This window comes from Poecilia reticulata, linkage group LG15 (genome assembly GCF_000633615.1).
Source record: "Poecilia reticulata strain Guanapo linkage group LG15, Guppy_female_1.0+MT, whole genome shotgun sequence".
Lineage (NCBI taxonomy): Eukaryota > Metazoa > Chordata > Actinopteri > Cyprinodontiformes > Poeciliidae > Poecilia > Poecilia reticulata.
This window is the reverse complement of record NC_024345.1, coordinates 29215095-29231986: the sequence shown is the minus strand read 5'-3', so window position 1 is coordinate 29231986 and position 16892 is coordinate 29215095. Positions and strand designations below refer to the sequence as shown.

Genomic DNA, 16892 nt, shown 5'->3' with positions numbered 1-16892 from the left:
TGTAAAACATTTAAATATGCATGATATATTAATTTGACTTAAGATTTTGTCTCCACAGGCAGCTAAGAACAGATGTATTAAGATCTAAATCAGTTAAAGTCAACAGAAAATATTCATAAAATTAGACATCTGGAATGACTGAAATATTGTATGAAATATTCAATCTGTCCAATTCCTTGTGCTCCAGGATTACAGCGACTCGGTTGCTTATTTAGCCAACTCCTATCTAAGGTTTACATTTCAATTTTTTTTTTCCCATGCATCTAAGTAGAATTGTGAACACATGCGTTGAGCTGGGTTTTGGATCCCATTCACCATACCAGGACACGCTTCAAAGCCTGAGTAAAATCCAAGTAAACGAACAAATGAAGTATGTAAACTCGCACACAAACGTTTAAAGATTGAACATCTTTCTTAAAACTGTTTTTCAAATCATTACTGCAGGTGCCGCAAAGAAGTGTCTCTTTCAGAGTTGAGAAGACTTGGCACAGTGTACCATCAGGTCAGCTGCTTCTCAAAATATCCATTCAAGGTTTTCCTGAGTCTTTCTATTGTTTTTGGACATCTTGATTATATAAAATTCTGTAAACATCTGTTGGTTTTAAATGTTACTGTTCTGCATGTTGGGAATTTTCAGAAAGCTGAAGTGGATGAACACATTTCTTCTGGGCAGTTGGGTGCAGATGTGAGTTTTCATGATATTTGGCTGAAAAAAGCAGACGTTTGCCTCAGCTTGGGTCTTTATCAGTCAGCCAGACAACTTCTAGGAGAGGCCCACAAGGTGGCTAGAGTAAGTTTAAAAATCAAGTAACGTTAGCTGTGTTTGAATTCAGCCGTTACTTCCCATTCCATTTGCAAATTCACAATAAAAGAGGCATTTAGAAGTTAAAAATTAAAATGTATTCCAATACTTTTTTCTTATTTTCTGCTCTTCTGTCCATGATTACCATCACCTTTCTGTGTTCACTGTCTATCTACTTTTGCCAGCTTGTAGTCTCTGAAGCACTCTGGTAATCAGTTAAAAATAAAGTATTCATTATTTCTGAAGCCTATGCAGACAACTAGCTTTTACAAAATTATCCATCCATCCATTTTTTTTACACCCTTGTCCCTTAGTGGGGTTGGCAGGGTTGCTGGTGCCTCTCCAGCTAACGATCCGGGCGAGAGGCGGGGTCACCTGGACAGGTCGCCAGTCTGTCACAGGGCAACACAGAGACACACAGAACAAACAATCATGCACACACACACTCACTCCTAGGGACAATTTGGAGAGGCCAATTAACCTGACAGTCTTGTTTTTGGACTGGAAGGAAACCGGAGTACCCGGAGAAAACCCACGCATGCACATAGAGAACATGCAAACTCCATGCAGAAAGACCGGGGCCGGGAATCAAACCCAGAACCTTCTTACTGCAAGGCAACAGCTCTATCAACCACTGTGCAGCCCTTCTACAAAATTATCTGGAAAAAAATATTAAATGAGATGGAATTTTAAAGTTGCTTTTAAAAAATATTTAATTGGTGAAATCGAGGTATTTTATTATCTGTAACCAAAACCCTTTTTTATGTAATTGTTTGCTTTGAAAATTTGAGTCGTTTCCAATAAGCTGCTTTATTGTTATTGCAATAAATATAATCACATAATATCACAGTAATATTTTAGCCACATAATAATACACTGAAATGTTTAGAAAACTAAAGCCTTCAATGTGAGTTCATTTATCAATTGTTACACATTTTTACACGGTATCCCAGTGTAACAGGTCAACACTGTTTCTTTGCACTTCTACACTTTCAGGAACTTGGAGATGAGAGAGCTGAAGCAAAAAGTTTAGTAGGTCTGGCAGCTCTTGCCTGTGAGGAGCAGAATTTTGCTCAGGCTCTGATTCTGTTGGATAAAGTCCAAACCCTTAAGGGTGACCATGATTTCTGGTACCACTTCACTCTCACCAGGGTAACGACTGTGATGGGACTGAGAGACAAAGCTTCACAAACTAAGGTGATGAAACGACCCGCGGACTGAAGATTCCAAACTTGTTTCACACAATAACATATTTATGTTTTTACAGGTTGATCAGATCGTCAAACAAGGCTGTGAGGCTTTGCAGCTGATTGCAGGACTGCAAGTAAACAGAGTTCAAGAGCTCAGATCAACAATCAATTCTTTAGAAAACAGGTAAATCCAAACCTCTAAGCATGTTAAGCAGTGTTTAACTTTGACCTCAGTGGTTAGTATGACTTATTAATTATTTTTAAATGATTTGTAAATTGGGCTGCACCGTGGCAAAGTTGATAGAGCTGTTGCCTTGCATTGCATGTTCTCCCTGTGCATGCGTGGGTTTTCTCCGGGTACTCCGGTGACTGTCAGGTTAATTGGCCTCTCCAAATTGCCCCTAGGTGAGTGTGTGTGTGCATGGTTGTTTGTCTCTGTGTTGTCCTGCGACAAACTGGTGACCTGTCCAGGGTGTACCCCGCCTCTTGCCCGGTACGCTAGCTGGAGATGGGCACCAGCAACCCTCCCGACCCCACTGAGGGACAAGGGTACAAGAAGATGGATGGATTTGTAAATTAAAAATAAGCATCTGCTAATGGTTGCTTAAGGTCAAATCTAATGTATCTGAACCACTTATTTTTAACGATTAAAAGTTCAAACATGTTTTCTAAGAATGTTTAAGCTTACTATGCTCATATATAAACATGGTATAATTCAAGGTGTTGTGCTTTGTTTCAGAGGTGCAGTTGAATGTGTTCGAGCCATTTCTAACGCTACGACTGCAGAGACGTCCGGCACTGAGGTTGTTGAGAGGCTAATGGCTGCATGTGAGACACTCAGACTGTCTGCAGATGGTCTCACCAAGCTCAACTTCGGACAACAGGCAGCAGAGGCACATAGAAATTGTGCATATGGTTTGAGGTCAGGCCATTGCTCAGCGTTTTGAGCAGAATTGAATTTAACTGCAAGCAAAATCTGATTATTTTTGACTCCACAGTTCTAAAAATTTTATTTGAAAATAAGTTTTTAGCTAATATGTTACTCAAAGCTCATCAAACGTAGTTTTAATTAACGCAGCATTACCTTTTCAGTCTCCACGCTGTTTTTTGCAACTGGACATATTTCCACACAGCCAAAAGTGTTTTGTAAGCAGGGAACACCTGAGCATTTTTAGAGCCAGCTAACTGGAAAAAATGCAGCAACAAGTGGATGAAAGGTAGATGAGAGCAGTGTTCCATTTGAAAACCTCTATTCACTGGAAGATTTCCTCTGGGATCTTATTAAAAAAGAGTTTAAACCATTAGAACAGCATGACAGAAATTTTTAGCAATTTTGAAAGTTTATATTTAAAAAACAGAAACTATTGTCTAATTAAGCAACAGTAACACCAACACAGGCTTTATCACCAGGTTAATTCACTCCTTCTTTCCTAGAAACATTTTTATCTTTCTGCAGGATTCTGGCCGGAAAGGTCACTGACGTAGAGAGGAGACATCAATACCTGCTTGATGCCCTCTCCCAAATGCAAGTGGCTGTCGCACAGCAGGAACATGTGACACTAAGTGCTCAGAGGCTGTTTTCGCCTCAGGAGGTAAATAAAGTGTTCCCTCAGAATGTAGCTTTCAAGGTGATGATGTCCTCCCAGAAACCGTGGGAGGGATTACATCTCACATGTTCGGAGAATCCTTCTATCTTTGGATTCGCATCAGCTGCTAACATGTTTAGCTCATAAGGTTTAGAGAGCAAATCCTTAAAAATACTTGGAGTATAAGCATAAAGCAAACTACAAAACTATAGTGTTTTAGAGTTTTTAATAATAGTAAGCTGCAATAGTAATAAACTGTTGTGGGAATATTTCTTATTAACATATCCATAAATAGAATCCTGTGCTTCCAAAAGTTTAAAGCAGAGTTGGCTTATAAAACAATATGCCAATCTTTGAACATCTCACGCGACTTTTCCATCCATTATCGGAAAATGTAAAGATTACAAGATGACTGCAAACCTACCAAGAAAGACACTGTTGAAAGAAACCCATAATAAGTTTGTTTTGCATTTCGCAAACATGTGGAAGACGATTCTCTGGCCAGATCGGACGACAACAAAACATTTTGCTCTACTGGCAAAATACTAAGTGTGATTGAAACCAAAGAGTACATCACCCTGAAAACCATAAAAACCAACCCCACAATCATGATGTGGGGATGCTTTTCTATAGCAGAGACAGGAAAGCTGGTGGGAAAATGGATAAGATATTTATTTACAAGGCAGTCCTGAACCAAAACTTGTTATAGACAAACTGTACAAACTGTACTTGTTGGTTTATTTAGCAAAGAAGAATGGAGAAAAAAAATCTGCTTCTAGATTTGCAAAGCTCATAGACACCTACTAAAGAGTCACAGCTAATTGCTGTGAAATGTTTATTAAAAAAAAAAACATAAATACAAATCTACACCTCTTTTTTTTGGTTTATCACATTAAATCTTCATGAAGTTTGTGGCTGTAATGTAACAACAATGTAAATAAGTTGAAAGATGATGAATACTTCTGCAAGACTGTTTTGGTACCACCATTTATTTTGATCTAGTTTGTACATGGGACTAGATAATTATCCCATAAGCAGCACATTTTGTGTAGGTCTGTGACAGTTCTCTCCTTTGAGCTGAGCCCTGCTATAAAGTGCCTGCTGTGATTTTGTCACATAATAAAAACTCACAACTTGTTTCTAACTTTTAGGGAAGTTTATTAACAAACAGCTTAATCTGAACAGCTTTGGAGGTTGATAGTTTGGCTCCAGTATCAATGTGGTGATGACTGCTGGCTTATTTAAAATGTGTGCAGATGGCAAATGTTGTAATTGCAGTTAGATTTTCTTGAGCTTGTTTTGGAAGAAGGGTGTTATTTTGATTTTAGAAACCCACTTGTACCTAGTACAAAGAAACAAAATGTGTAATTCCTTTGAGTGCTTTATTTTAAGTCCTTTATGCAAAGCTTTGCAAAATATTATGTCAGCAACAGATGGGAGTTTAAATCTTCCAAGCACTGGAAAAAACAAAATCTACCGTAGATTCAGTCTCCTGAGAGTCTCTGACAGAGATGGACTGCCATACTGCTGGCTGAAACTTTGAGTCAAATGTTGATAGAATCACGAAGCAAAATGATTGATTTATGAGTTCTCATAGCTGCTGCAAATCCTGGTTCAATGGATTTTTTGATGAGATGTCGTGTGGAGGATTTTCTCCAGCCACAGTGGAAAGAAGCTATGTCTGTGCCCTTAGCTTTCAGCAGATGGAGCCAGAGCCCAGTTTTACACATAATTGGCAACCAAGCTGCTGTGCAAATTCTGTTTCTTGTGCTTACTGATGCGTTTTCAGAAAGCATGTGCCAAAGTCATTTATCATTCTGAGGATGATTAGATTAGATTTAATTTACATCTGTCCCCTCTTGGATGTTTTTTCACATTTATCACCATCTTTTCTAATCATGCACAGTGATTTTGCTTTAACTTCTTCACTTTTTGTTATGTTTTATCCCCAAACTTAAATCAATTTTATCAAGATTTTATGTGACAGACAAGAAACAAAGCTTTTAATAAACGTGTGGCAAGGAAAGTTGTACTTGGTCTTCATTTTCTTTTCTCGTATAAAAATCTGAATGGTGTAGAATGCATTTGTATTCATGCTCGCTGAAACAATGCTTTGAAGAGCCACCTTTTGATGTCATAACATCAAGATATTTGACAGCTTTTATAGTAAGATTAAGGTGGATATGATTTGAATATGGATTATATTGTGTACATCTTCTCAGTTTAGATGTGACTTTAACATTAGTTCTCACACTCTCTCCAGAGTTGCAACCTGTCGCAGAAATCCATAAGAAAACTTTTGGACCTGCGAGTGTACATGACAGAGTTGTGCATGGAAATTCTGGAGGAGAATTGCGCTTATCAGACACAGGAAGTTTTTGCCCGTTTAAAGAAGACGGCTATTGAAATCATCCTGGAAGACTTCACAAGGAACTCACCAGAGCCAGGTTCCACAGAAATGGTAAGAGATTTAGAGGTTACACTCAGTAACAAATGCTAACAACTGTTAAAATGTAGAAGAAACCTATGATTTACAGTAATGTTTCAAGAAGTTTAGACTGCTTATGAACTCTTATGATAGTATTGTTAATAAAGTTACCAAACCAGTCAATAAAATCCCTTGTCAAGTTTCTTTCAGATCATGGAAACACAAAACCAAATGTTTACATTTTTCATATTCAGAGATGCATGCACTGATCCAATCAGAAAGGCTCCATGAGGCTGTACTGTACATGGGCACAAACACGTGAACTATTTTAAGCTTACACTTAAAATAGTTCTAAAATAATAGTTAATAGTTAGCAAAATGCCTTTTCACATTTTGTTACATAATGACAAACTCCAAAGTTTTTCAGCCAAATTTTATTTGACAACCCAACACAAAGTTGTGTAAAAATGAAAACAGGACACCTGACTTTTAGTTCTGTTTTTTTATTCTTTCATTGAAAAATCTGAGATTAAATTGTGTACAGCTTGATATTTAACATTGCATTGTATATTTATACATTTCATCTTTTTTTATTAGAATCCAAACTCAGAGAGTCACATTTTCTTGCAGGATGCCTGTGATTCTTTGTGAAGTAGCATTTTAAACTCTATTCCCTGATTAAAAACAGTGAAAAGGACTTTCTTCCAAAATATATTAACCTGTTGCTAGCACTTTGTTTCCAAACCGTAAATTTTTTTCTGCCAGATTCTGAGCACCTATAATGTCAGATCTAAGTACAGTAATTGGGTTAGTTATGATCCATCTCCACATTTAGTCTTAATTTACTTGTGTGTTATCCAGGACTGGGAGTGCACAGACAGAACCTTGGGGCAGACGATCCTCAGCCAGCTGGCTGCACTCAACTTCCAAACCTCGGACAACATGGAGATCCGAGCTCGCTGCCTGAATCTGCAGGGGAGGTACCTGAAAGTGCTGGCCATGCAGAGAGCGCCCATGTACGTGAAGGCTCTCTGGCACAAACATATGCAGGTAAGTGAATATTAAACATGTGCAGTCAGATTTTAGATTTTTCCTTTTCATTTCGGCTTTTGAAAGGAGATGGCATTCTTAAATGAAAACTGGTGTTTTTTAAACATCTCTGTGCTGTAGGATGCTTTGCCGGACTCTGTTCCCACGGCAGAGGAGAATTCGGGGAAACGCAGTGATTCAAGCAGCAAAGAACTAGACTTGACCTCCGACAGAGGTGTGGAGCAGCAGGTACGTGCCTCCTGTCAACTGACCCCATCTGCTCTGACTTCTCTCTAATCTGGGATCTTCAAGATCAAACTGACTGATCTCACTAAGACTGAATAAAAAAGGGTAATGTAATTATTATGTGGGAACACTTTGGAGGATAAATTATAGCTCAAAGATTAAAAACTACATCTACATCTTAAATGTGACCTATTATGCTTCCTTGAACAGGCTATGATAATGTCTATGGGCCACACAAAACATGTTCATTAAATGTTTTGCATATTCTTAGATCATGAGATTTTAGTCTGGTCAGTTTTACCTATTTTGAGTTCCTTTCAGAATGTGCTGTCTTTCACTTTAAATCCAAATGGCCCCGGCCCACAGCTTAATTTTTACACTTACACATGAAAATGGCTACTAACAGATGTGCAATTATGCAACTGTACATCTTTGGCTCTGAGGCAGACCCAAAACCAAAAGAAGAGCTTCCTGCACAACCAGTAAGAATGCAGAAAGAGGGCAGCACTGAGGCGGTCTTAGGCTAAATGTTGCAGAATTACATGGACGTGTTGTAGAGCTGCAGGCTACTAGAGTTTAATACAAATCTTTAAGAAAATAACACAACCAAAATACAATCGAGCCTTTCTATTTTTTTATTGAGAATTGTTTTGGTGGCTGTGGTTGGTGATGTCATGTTTCGTTTGAAATTGTGGCATTACTGTGATGTAGCAGTGGAAAGACGAAGCACAGGAACTGCTGGCTGAAGCAAGTAAAGTCCTGTCTGAGTCCGCCAGGCTGTGTCTGCAACACAACCTACCCTCCGCCATCTTGGCCGAGGCCTCCTTTCATATGTTGGACTGTATTGGGCAGTCTGACCCTACAGAGACCGGTCAATACCTTGCCCTTTTTCAGGTACTGCACTGCTGCAGGTTGACTGAGCATCACATAGTACATGTTTCTAATTGTTGGAGTAATTATAAGATGCATATAGCCTGAATTAAATGCAAACAGCCGTTATAACTCATCATATTGTCCCTTAATAAAATCATTGGTCCAACTCCTTTTTCCCAGACCTGCTGCACTGTTGCTATGGCGGCCGAACTCCTGAGCTGTGCCTGCGCTGACACCTCTGTGTCCCAGCTCTCTGCTCTGCTCAGCCTCCACAGGAATCTGTTCGTCTCCCAGGAAAAGAGATCCAGCAGCATGCTGAAAAGATCGGAAGAACAGCTCCTCCACCTCTTCAAGGTACAGGGTCACTAAACACCCCTCATGATTTATAGATGCTGTCACATGCAGTCCACTAAACTTTCTTCATGGGTGGCATAATGTTGGTGCTACTATGATGCTTGCTTCAAATCTGCAGAAGGGGTTTTAAATCACAAAAACCAACTGGCTGCAAATATATTCAATTATAAAGTTCAGTGATGTCAACAAACTGGTTTCTGCAAAGATGCTGCAGACGTTAAACACAACAGGATGCATGTTAGCTATTGACTAATGGTGGTGAAATCCTTGCAGTATCACATTTTAAATGTCAATTATCATAAAAGAGTATTTCATTAAAATGTATCATAAGAGTCTTTCATTTCTAAAGACTCTTTAGAAATGAAAAGGTCAAAGGTTACACCACATAACTCAAGATAGTTATGTTATCGGGCACACTTTTTCACCAGTCATCTTTTGTCGATCAACTGTTCTTTGATTAAATATTTTTCTCGCGTTATATTGAAAACGAAATTACTTTGGTCTTAAATCTAAACTCTAAAACTTGAATTTAGCTGAAAGTTGCAGGAACTTTGCCAAACATATACATTCCCATAGAGACTAGTTTTTCTTCTCATCCTGCCAAATTTGTGATCCTGAAATTGCATTTTTATGCAGGCCTTCCATCATCTGACCATCATTCCCAACCACCTGGACATCCTGTCAGACATCCCTCCCAGCATGAGCATCTTGTTGCTTCAGCACTCCAATGACGGGTAAATTTTTTGCTTTCAGTTGCTTTAAGTCAGTTTTTACCCAGTTAAACATTTTCATTTATACATGGGTTTTATTTTGTTTTAGCTCTGAGCTCTATGGGGGCTTCTATGAGACAACCAAAGCTCCAGAACATCCAAAAGCAAAGGCTTCACCTCAAACAGGTTTCCTAATTTCCATCCTTTAATTAATGCAAAAGAAGACAATCTCAAAGGAAGATGTGCCAAATTATTTTTCGTACGCTAAGAAAACAAAATCATGCTTTCCCTTTGACCTCGTCCCCACTGGATGTGACAGTGAGTAGCTTACACAATTTATTGATTGTTTTATGTGACCTAGCTGCTGTGTTGGGATAGAGAATGTGTTGTGGCTGGAGAGCAAAGAGAAGTTCATTAAGCAGATAAGACATTGAGGCAAAAACATCAGACACATGAAGAGAGAGGGAGAAATGCAGACGGAGCTCAGGGGGACCAATTACAAAGCCTGCATGTTTATGTGAGTGTGCATGTCTGACTGTTATTCACTTGTGTTGTTGCAGGTCTGGTGTCACGCTCGCAGGTGGCAAAGGTTTCAGTCTGCCCGCAGGCACTGGGGGCACTTAGGGAGCAGACTCGGGTCTTTGGCCTGGAGAACAAACATTCAGTCCTGAAGGATGAATCCAGCCAGCTGGAGACGTCCGAGGTGCATCAGGTATCGCTGAGGCTTTTCTTTGGCTGTGTATCAAACAGAGCAACAGAGCAGCCCTTATATAAACAAGCTTACTCTGGTGTAATTCTTATCTCCAACATGTTTTTACCTAATGGGGAAACTTGGGACAGCTCATTTTTATTACCAAACTTCATGTAGCTGAATAGGATAGTAATCAGCAGTGAGAAGCAATAAATTCTGAATAACAATAAAGAAAACTGCCTTCACTGTCTGTCTTGTTCTCACACAGAACACGACGAGAGACAGAGAGTTGGAGCTTCACTTCAGAGAAATAGTAGAAAAAATGGAGGACTATTTGGATCCACTTCTGTCTCAGTTTGATTTCCCTTTCATCAGGTGACCTGCAAAAAAATATGTATATACTTCTTGTCGCATCACAACTACAAACTTCAATGTTTCTCATTGAGTTTTTTATTTGAAAAACCAACATAAGGTGCTGTGTAATTGTGAATTTTAGGGAAATATAAGCTTCATTTTAAACATTTACAGTGAGTAAGAATCTGAAAAGTGTCGAGTGCATTTGTGTTCACCATGTATTTTCCTTCCACTTGGCTTGTCACATAAAATCTCATTAAAATACATTGAAGTCTGCGGTTGAAACATTAGAAAATCTCATAAAGTTCAAGTGGGTTTGCACAAGACACTTGAAGTGCCAGTGAGAAGTTTTCAAACCCTTTAACCAGTTTAAGCATCAATGTTTTAATCATTTTAATGCTTAAGCTCTAAATGATAAGATCAGAGGACTGTTTCTTTTGATAAATGTCATTAGTGTCTTTTAGTGACATCCAGGTTTAAGGCAGACATGACTGATGAAAGGAATACATTACATTGCCTGTTATCTATAGCTTGTAAGATGGGCAGCCATATCTTTGGAAAACTGGCAGCATTTTCAACGTTTTGTATCAAATTCTTGAAATGCAACATTAAAATCTGCATTTTGAAATAAACATCACACGTAAAATTCGTAGAACTTGAAAAAATTCAGAAAAGGTTCTGCTGGCACTTTGTAGCATTCTAAAGAGTATTTTTCTGTTTCTGCTTATTGTGATCCCTATAAATGCTTTATTGTGCATTTCTGTCAGAATACAAATATTTATCTTCCTTATTCTTCCATCAGGTCTCAGACTATCACTCCACCTACCTCTGAAAACGAGCATAAGCATGTAAAAGAAGAAAAATGTATCTCAGGTAAAGTATTTAGTGTCACTTGTATATAGCCTCTTTCAAATACAACATCATGTGAAATAAGTTTCTCCTTAGACAATCCGAAGGGCGATATTGTTGCTGTACATGTGCCAATATGTTAACATTGAATGTTGATAACTAATAGGACTCTGCCAAAGTCACAACAAAGAGAGTGAACTGTGTTACTACTTTATAAATACACTTTTCAAAGTCATAAAACATATTTGAAATGTTTTTCTTGCAGTTGACAATGGAGAACATTTGGTGGTCCTCGCTGACAGGAAGCTGCTCGAGTTGCCTCTGGAAGCGCTGCCTCTCCTACCAAAGGAAGGCCTGGCTTCTGTGTCTCGAGACTTTTCTCTGCAGCTTTTCTTCAGTCGTCTCAGTAGAGAACAAATCCTGAAAGGTATGAAAGATACATAGAGAATAGATTTCAGTGCTGGCTTAAGATGCTGGTACAGTTTCAGAAGTTTGTCACTTCCAAGATGGCACTGCGTTTAGATCGACACGCCTTCCAGGTTCCTGGTCATGTGGTCATGTGTTCCTCTCTCACATGTTTGCTGCTTGACCTGTGGGAAATTGTAAACAGGAGAGATTTTGGCTTTCTATCAATATTTTGTCGGTTTAAATATATATATTTTTTTTTGCCTTAATCAGTGAAATCATCATTTAGACTGCATTTTTTAATTATTCAGGCGTTTTGTTTTTTTTTGTTTGATTTTGAAGTAAGTGTTTGATAATCTCAACCATGACAAGAAAAGCAAAACCTCAATAAATATGTAAATGGAACATAGTACTTTTGCATCCTGGTATTTCCTGTTAAGCAATAAATATAAACTATATGTTTTTGTAAGAAACTCTCTCCTTAGACCCAGAGACTGTTTTCACTTTACTTTTAGACACAGAAAAGTTCCAGTGAATAAACTAATCGGATTCAGAGTTTCAGATTATATGTAGTCAGTAATCAACATTTGAATGTACTACCAAGAAGTTGACAACTTGTTTCAGTAACTGGGAGCTGGGTGTAAATACATTTTGGACTTTAGAATACCCATTAATATGAGTAATGGGTATTTGTCCTGTGACAAACTAAGCTGAAGTGTTTCACTGTTGCCTGAATAGTTACTGAACTCAAATCTTAGTGAGAAGTTCATCTTGACATGTGCAAAGTATGCTCTGAACACATTTACACGACTGTGTGTGAGAGAATGCAACAAATTATGCAACATTGCATCATCAATCATGCATTTCAGTCTTATCTGATGCAATCTCTGCGAAACATTTTCATTTGCTTTGGCTTATTTGGACACCAATTATAGTTTTAAGGGTTATTATTCATTTTGTGTATGTTTTCTGTATTGGTAACACACTGCATAAATGAACAATTATAACTGAAGCTACTTGTTATCTCTGTTTGTAGGCAGGTTGTTTTTTCTAGTAAAGATTAATGAAGTGGGGTTTTTTAAATTAAATTTAAGCGAAATATTTTTTCTCCCAGTTTGTTTTTAAACTTTTATTCTAGACATATTTCTGTAAAGCCACTTCCCAAATATGAAACAGCCTTACATAATGCCTTACGTCCTTTAGGCAACACATAAAAGGCACCACTGTAAAGTTTGGATCTTAAAATGCTAACAGTGAAGGTGTATGTGTGTGACTTAACAGTTCCTCATGCTTTAGAAAAAATACGGGCTTTATCCATCATCCTGTGTTTGTATATTTATCAATCACTATCTGAATGAGACATAAATGACAAAGTTGTCATTTTTATTTTGTTTTGTTTTTTTCCCTACAAATTTAGATAGATGGCACAATCTAAAATCTATCTTCTTTTAGGAATTTATAAAACTAAATACACAAGATTATTAGTTTATATCTTTATGACACTTGCATCCACAAGTGAAAAATAATCATACGTTATTAAACAAACGTTTACAATTGCATTTCTTAGTGTAGCTTTTTAAACAATTTAGACAGTTTTAAATGAAACTAAATATAAAGAGTGAAGGCAAGAGAAGAATCTGTTTTAAGTTTCAGAGGAAGACAGAGGCAGCCTCCTGCAGACTACCTTTACTAACACTCCTAAATAAATGTCACTGACCTTGCATATAAATTCTAAGGAAGATATTTTCTGTCTTTAATCTGTCCAAAAGCTGTGTAAACTAGCCTGCAGACAAGTGTGTGTATTAACTCTGCTTCCTGTTTGTTGTAGTTGAAAGTGACAGCAAAAAGGAGACCAAGACCAAAGGTGGCAAGGGAGCTCAGAAGAAGAAGGGAGTTAAAAGCAAAGCCATCAAAGCGGTGAGTTTGCTAAATTAATCCGGGCCTGCCAGATACAGACAGCAATATAACTTTTCCCTGCTGTCAGCGTTGCCACTTATTTAACTTCCTTACGCCTGCCTTTTAAGTGCAGCTTTTCAATCAATTACATAATGTGTTTTCATAAAGATCTTGTTTGGAGCCTCACAGAATGTTTCCGAATGATGTCATGCACTAGTTTTATGGGGTTTTTTTTTATTATTTCCGCTGTTTTTCCCTTTGAGTTCTTTAACTCTAACCTTGCATATTGTCTCATGTTATACTGACAGATGTTATAGATGTTTGCGCATATATGTAATGCATCAGTCGATACCTTGTTTTTCAATTCAGTGTGTGTTGTGCCACCTGTATGTGTTTTTGTGCTGTAGCAGAATATGAATAGTTTGTTGTTTACACAGACACCTGTCAATCCTGTGTTGCCTTCCTACACATTCCCAATGGACACAACAAACTTGAAATGTATCCTTTCTGATGAAGCTGAACTTTTACAAAACATTACATGTGACTTTATACTTAGAAATGTTTCTAAGGTAAGGACATTTCTATTTTGTTTTTACATTTTTGGGAAAAATTAATTTAGCATGAATGAAGAAAAGAGACATTTTCTACTGTCTTTTATGTTATATGTCTTTGCACACATTTGATGAACCAGGCATCCTGTGTAAGTTGGAAAAAATAAGTTGTTTCCATTTTTTCTTTTAATATCAAGAAAAATTGAAACAATTCCCTCTTTTATATACTCTTAAAACCAAAATCATCTATTTGTCTGGTGGATTTAGGTTTAATGTGTCTTTCAACTTTACCAACATGTTTCTTCTTTCTGGATTTACTATAAATATTTTGAAGTAGCCCAACCAGATTTCCAACTTAATCAAAAATTATTTGGACGGAACCAAAGATTGGGGTCATGGTGACATTTCACATTTTACGCTCATCAAGTAAATATGTCATCAAAATACCAGAAACATCTAAGAACCTGCTCATAAATCAAAAGAAGGGTCCAACTGTTGTAGTGCCAATAAATATTTCATATACACTTATATAGTTTTATGTACAGTTTAGCCCCAAATTATTGGTATGTCTCACATTTTTAAGTTAAATAATTTTTCTTCAACCAAACTATTTGTTGAAAAGATGTTAACAGCAGTTAAAGGAATATCAATTTATCAGTATCTTTTTTATTTCATGTCAAAAATGATCCATTCTCCTTTCAATAATCAGTGGAAAAATCATTCTTGGCATTCCAGCAATCAAACTTTTTTATAATTGAGTGTTTTTATTTTTGGTGATGAGCTCCATCTCTTTGAGGTTGGAATGCCTCAAGATTGTGCCATAATTGCCTTTCTGTAAACAGAGTGTGTTCATACTTAATAAATGTCTCTCACCCCCCAAAACTAGTTCAGTAGTAAGTATAAAGTGTTTAAATGAAGTTTGTCATATTTTTACCTTAAAATACCTTTTAAAGATATTGTTGACCCTTACAAGGAAGGCCAGCGTGGTAAGAAAACTAATTTACACTGTGTAATAATTATATATTATTATTATTATTATTATTATTATTATTATTATTTATTATAATGCTATGACAAAATAAGGATGTATGCCTGAATGTATGCTCTGTAAAATAATGTATTTTCTCTCAGAGGCATCATCTTCCAGCATATTAGAGAGTAATCACTGTAAAAAATCTACTACTGATACTACTATTTTATGATAAAGACAGAATGACTTACAGAATTGACATTTTAAGATGTCTTCATAGTGATTAGCATTAGAAAATGTTGACTCCTGCTTTAAAACTGAGATTTACTAAAGCTAGCCAGCGTTTCAGGATCTGGCATTTTCCATCACAGAAGCTGAATGTTCAAAAAGATAAAACAGCAACTTTAATGAACTCTGTGTTTCTGTTATCTGCTGAAGTTTCACTGCCTGAAAGCCGCAGTCTGTCTGACATGACTCCACAGAAAACTGATGTCTGTTACTTTTGTGTTTCCTCTGACTTCATTTCTGATCTCTGATCATAAAATTTGGAAACTTTGAGTTGTTTCAGTAGGCTGCACAGTGGCGCAGTTGGTAGAGCTGTTGCCTTGCAGCAAGAAGGTTCTGGGTTCGATTCCCGGCCTGGGGTCTTTCTGCATGGAGTTTGCATGTTCTCCCTGTGCATGCGTGGGTTTTCTCCGGGTACTCCGGTTTCCTCCCACAGTCCAAAAACATGACTGTCAGGTTAATTGGCCTCTCCAAATTGCCCCTAGGTATGAGTGTGTGTGTGCATGGTTGTGTGTCCTCTGTGTCTCTGTGTTGCCCTGCGACAGACTGGCGACCTGTCCAGGGTGTACCCCGCCCCTCGCCCGAAACGTTGGCTGGAGATGGGCACCAGCAACCCTCCCGACCCCACTGAGGGAAAAAGGGTGCAAGAAAATGGATGGATGGATGGATGGATGGAGTTGTTTCAGTCACTAAAAGCAATCAAACCAAAAAGTCTTGCTGTTAGTGCAACCTGTAGCGCTTGGGTATGTTTGTGTGTACTGATCAGAAAAAGATGTTTTTAGTTTCCAACCAACCTTTCACCGATCTGGGTCAGTCAAGCTGAAAATCCTCCTGTTCAAATCATTTGCCAATTTCTCTTTCTGTCTCCAGTAGTGAGCATCATTAGGTAAAAGTAACTTAATTGCTTAGCTTTCCATCTTGGTGTTGAGAGGCCAGATGAGACCAGCTTGACTTGTGTTCATGATCTGGTTCTGGAGGGTAATGGTCGGCCAGGTTTGCAACTTCAGGATCAGATTCATCATTGCTGCACTCAACTCCCAAACTGTTCAAAATGTCCTTTTCATTATACAGACGTTGGGAGCTTGAACATTTAAGCAGTATTGTGTGGTTTGCAGATTATAGATACAAGGTACTGTATCTAAACTTTGTTTTTTTATTTTTAACACAGAAAGGGCCAAACTGACTTCAACAATGAAGGAGGTTTTAGAACACCACAAGCATCATCTGCCTCAACTCTGGAAGAACTTCTTCAGCAGACCCAGGTTTGAAACCTTTTGCTGAGATTATCTGTACCATATAAAGTAGAACGACACTTGCTACTCACTCACTAACAAATGTTTACATATGTTAAGTCTTTTCGAGATGGAGCAGGTCCTGCCCAAATGCAGTGCCTTCATTTACATGGGGATGGATCCACTGCTGGTGAGCATTCCACCTGCCAAAGTCGCTGCCTTCAATCTAACAGGTACTGGACCCAGAAAATTTCAGTTCATAATTTTTTCCTCTGTGTTTATGACAATAGAAATGTATTTCTATTGTGGGAGATCAGTGATTAAATATCTTGATTTGAGGTGCTCTGTACGGTGGCCCTGAGGTGCAAAGCACTGCAACTTTAACAAAGCACAATTACAAATACAAAAACACTTCAACATTACGGAAAACACAATGACATT

The 16892-nt window shown here is 37.8% G+C and overlaps 1 protein-coding gene across 5 annotated transcripts in view; it reads left to right on the top strand.

The window, feature by feature from the left end:
• The window catches only part of cfap46 (cilia and flagella associated protein 46), a 55813-nt gene that overhangs the window by 30777 nt on the left and 8144 nt on the right, over window positions 1-16892 (top strand). For 2 of the 5 annotated variants that reach the window (XM_008430421.2, XM_008430419.2), the window contains exons 33-55: window positions 272-370; window positions 445-502; window positions 638-790; window positions 1799-1999; window positions 2070-2176; window positions 2732-2914; window positions 3449-3584; window positions 5842-6039; window positions 6868-7056; window positions 7177-7284; window positions 7993-8175; window positions 8335-8508; window positions 9145-9242; window positions 9328-9404; window positions 9779-9930; window positions 10178-10284; window positions 11066-11136; window positions 11378-11539; window positions 13346-13434; window positions 13851-13911; window positions 14918-14950; window positions 16388-16481; window positions 16572-16684. In XM_008430421.2, coding sequence (XP_008428643.1) covers window positions 272-370; window positions 445-502; window positions 638-790; window positions 1799-1999; window positions 2070-2176; window positions 2732-2914; window positions 3449-3584; window positions 5842-6039; window positions 6868-7056; window positions 7177-7284; window positions 7993-8175; window positions 8335-8508; window positions 9145-9242; window positions 9328-9404; window positions 9779-9930; window positions 10178-10284; window positions 11066-11136; window positions 11378-11539; window positions 13346-13434; window positions 13851-13911; window positions 14918-14950; window positions 16388-16481; window positions 16572-16684 — 2846 coding nt within the window. The remainder of the gene's footprint in view (window positions 1-271; window positions 371-444; window positions 503-637; window positions 791-1798; window positions 2000-2069; window positions 2177-2731; window positions 2915-3448; window positions 3585-5841; window positions 6040-6867; window positions 7057-7176; window positions 7285-7992; window positions 8176-8334; window positions 8509-9144; window positions 9243-9327; window positions 9405-9778; window positions 9931-10177; window positions 10285-11065; window positions 11137-11377; window positions 11540-13345; window positions 13435-13850; window positions 13912-14917; window positions 14951-16387; window positions 16482-16571; window positions 16685-16892) is intronic. The other 3 variants (XM_008430424.2, XM_008430420.2, XM_008430425.2) reach the window with 3 other exon arrangements.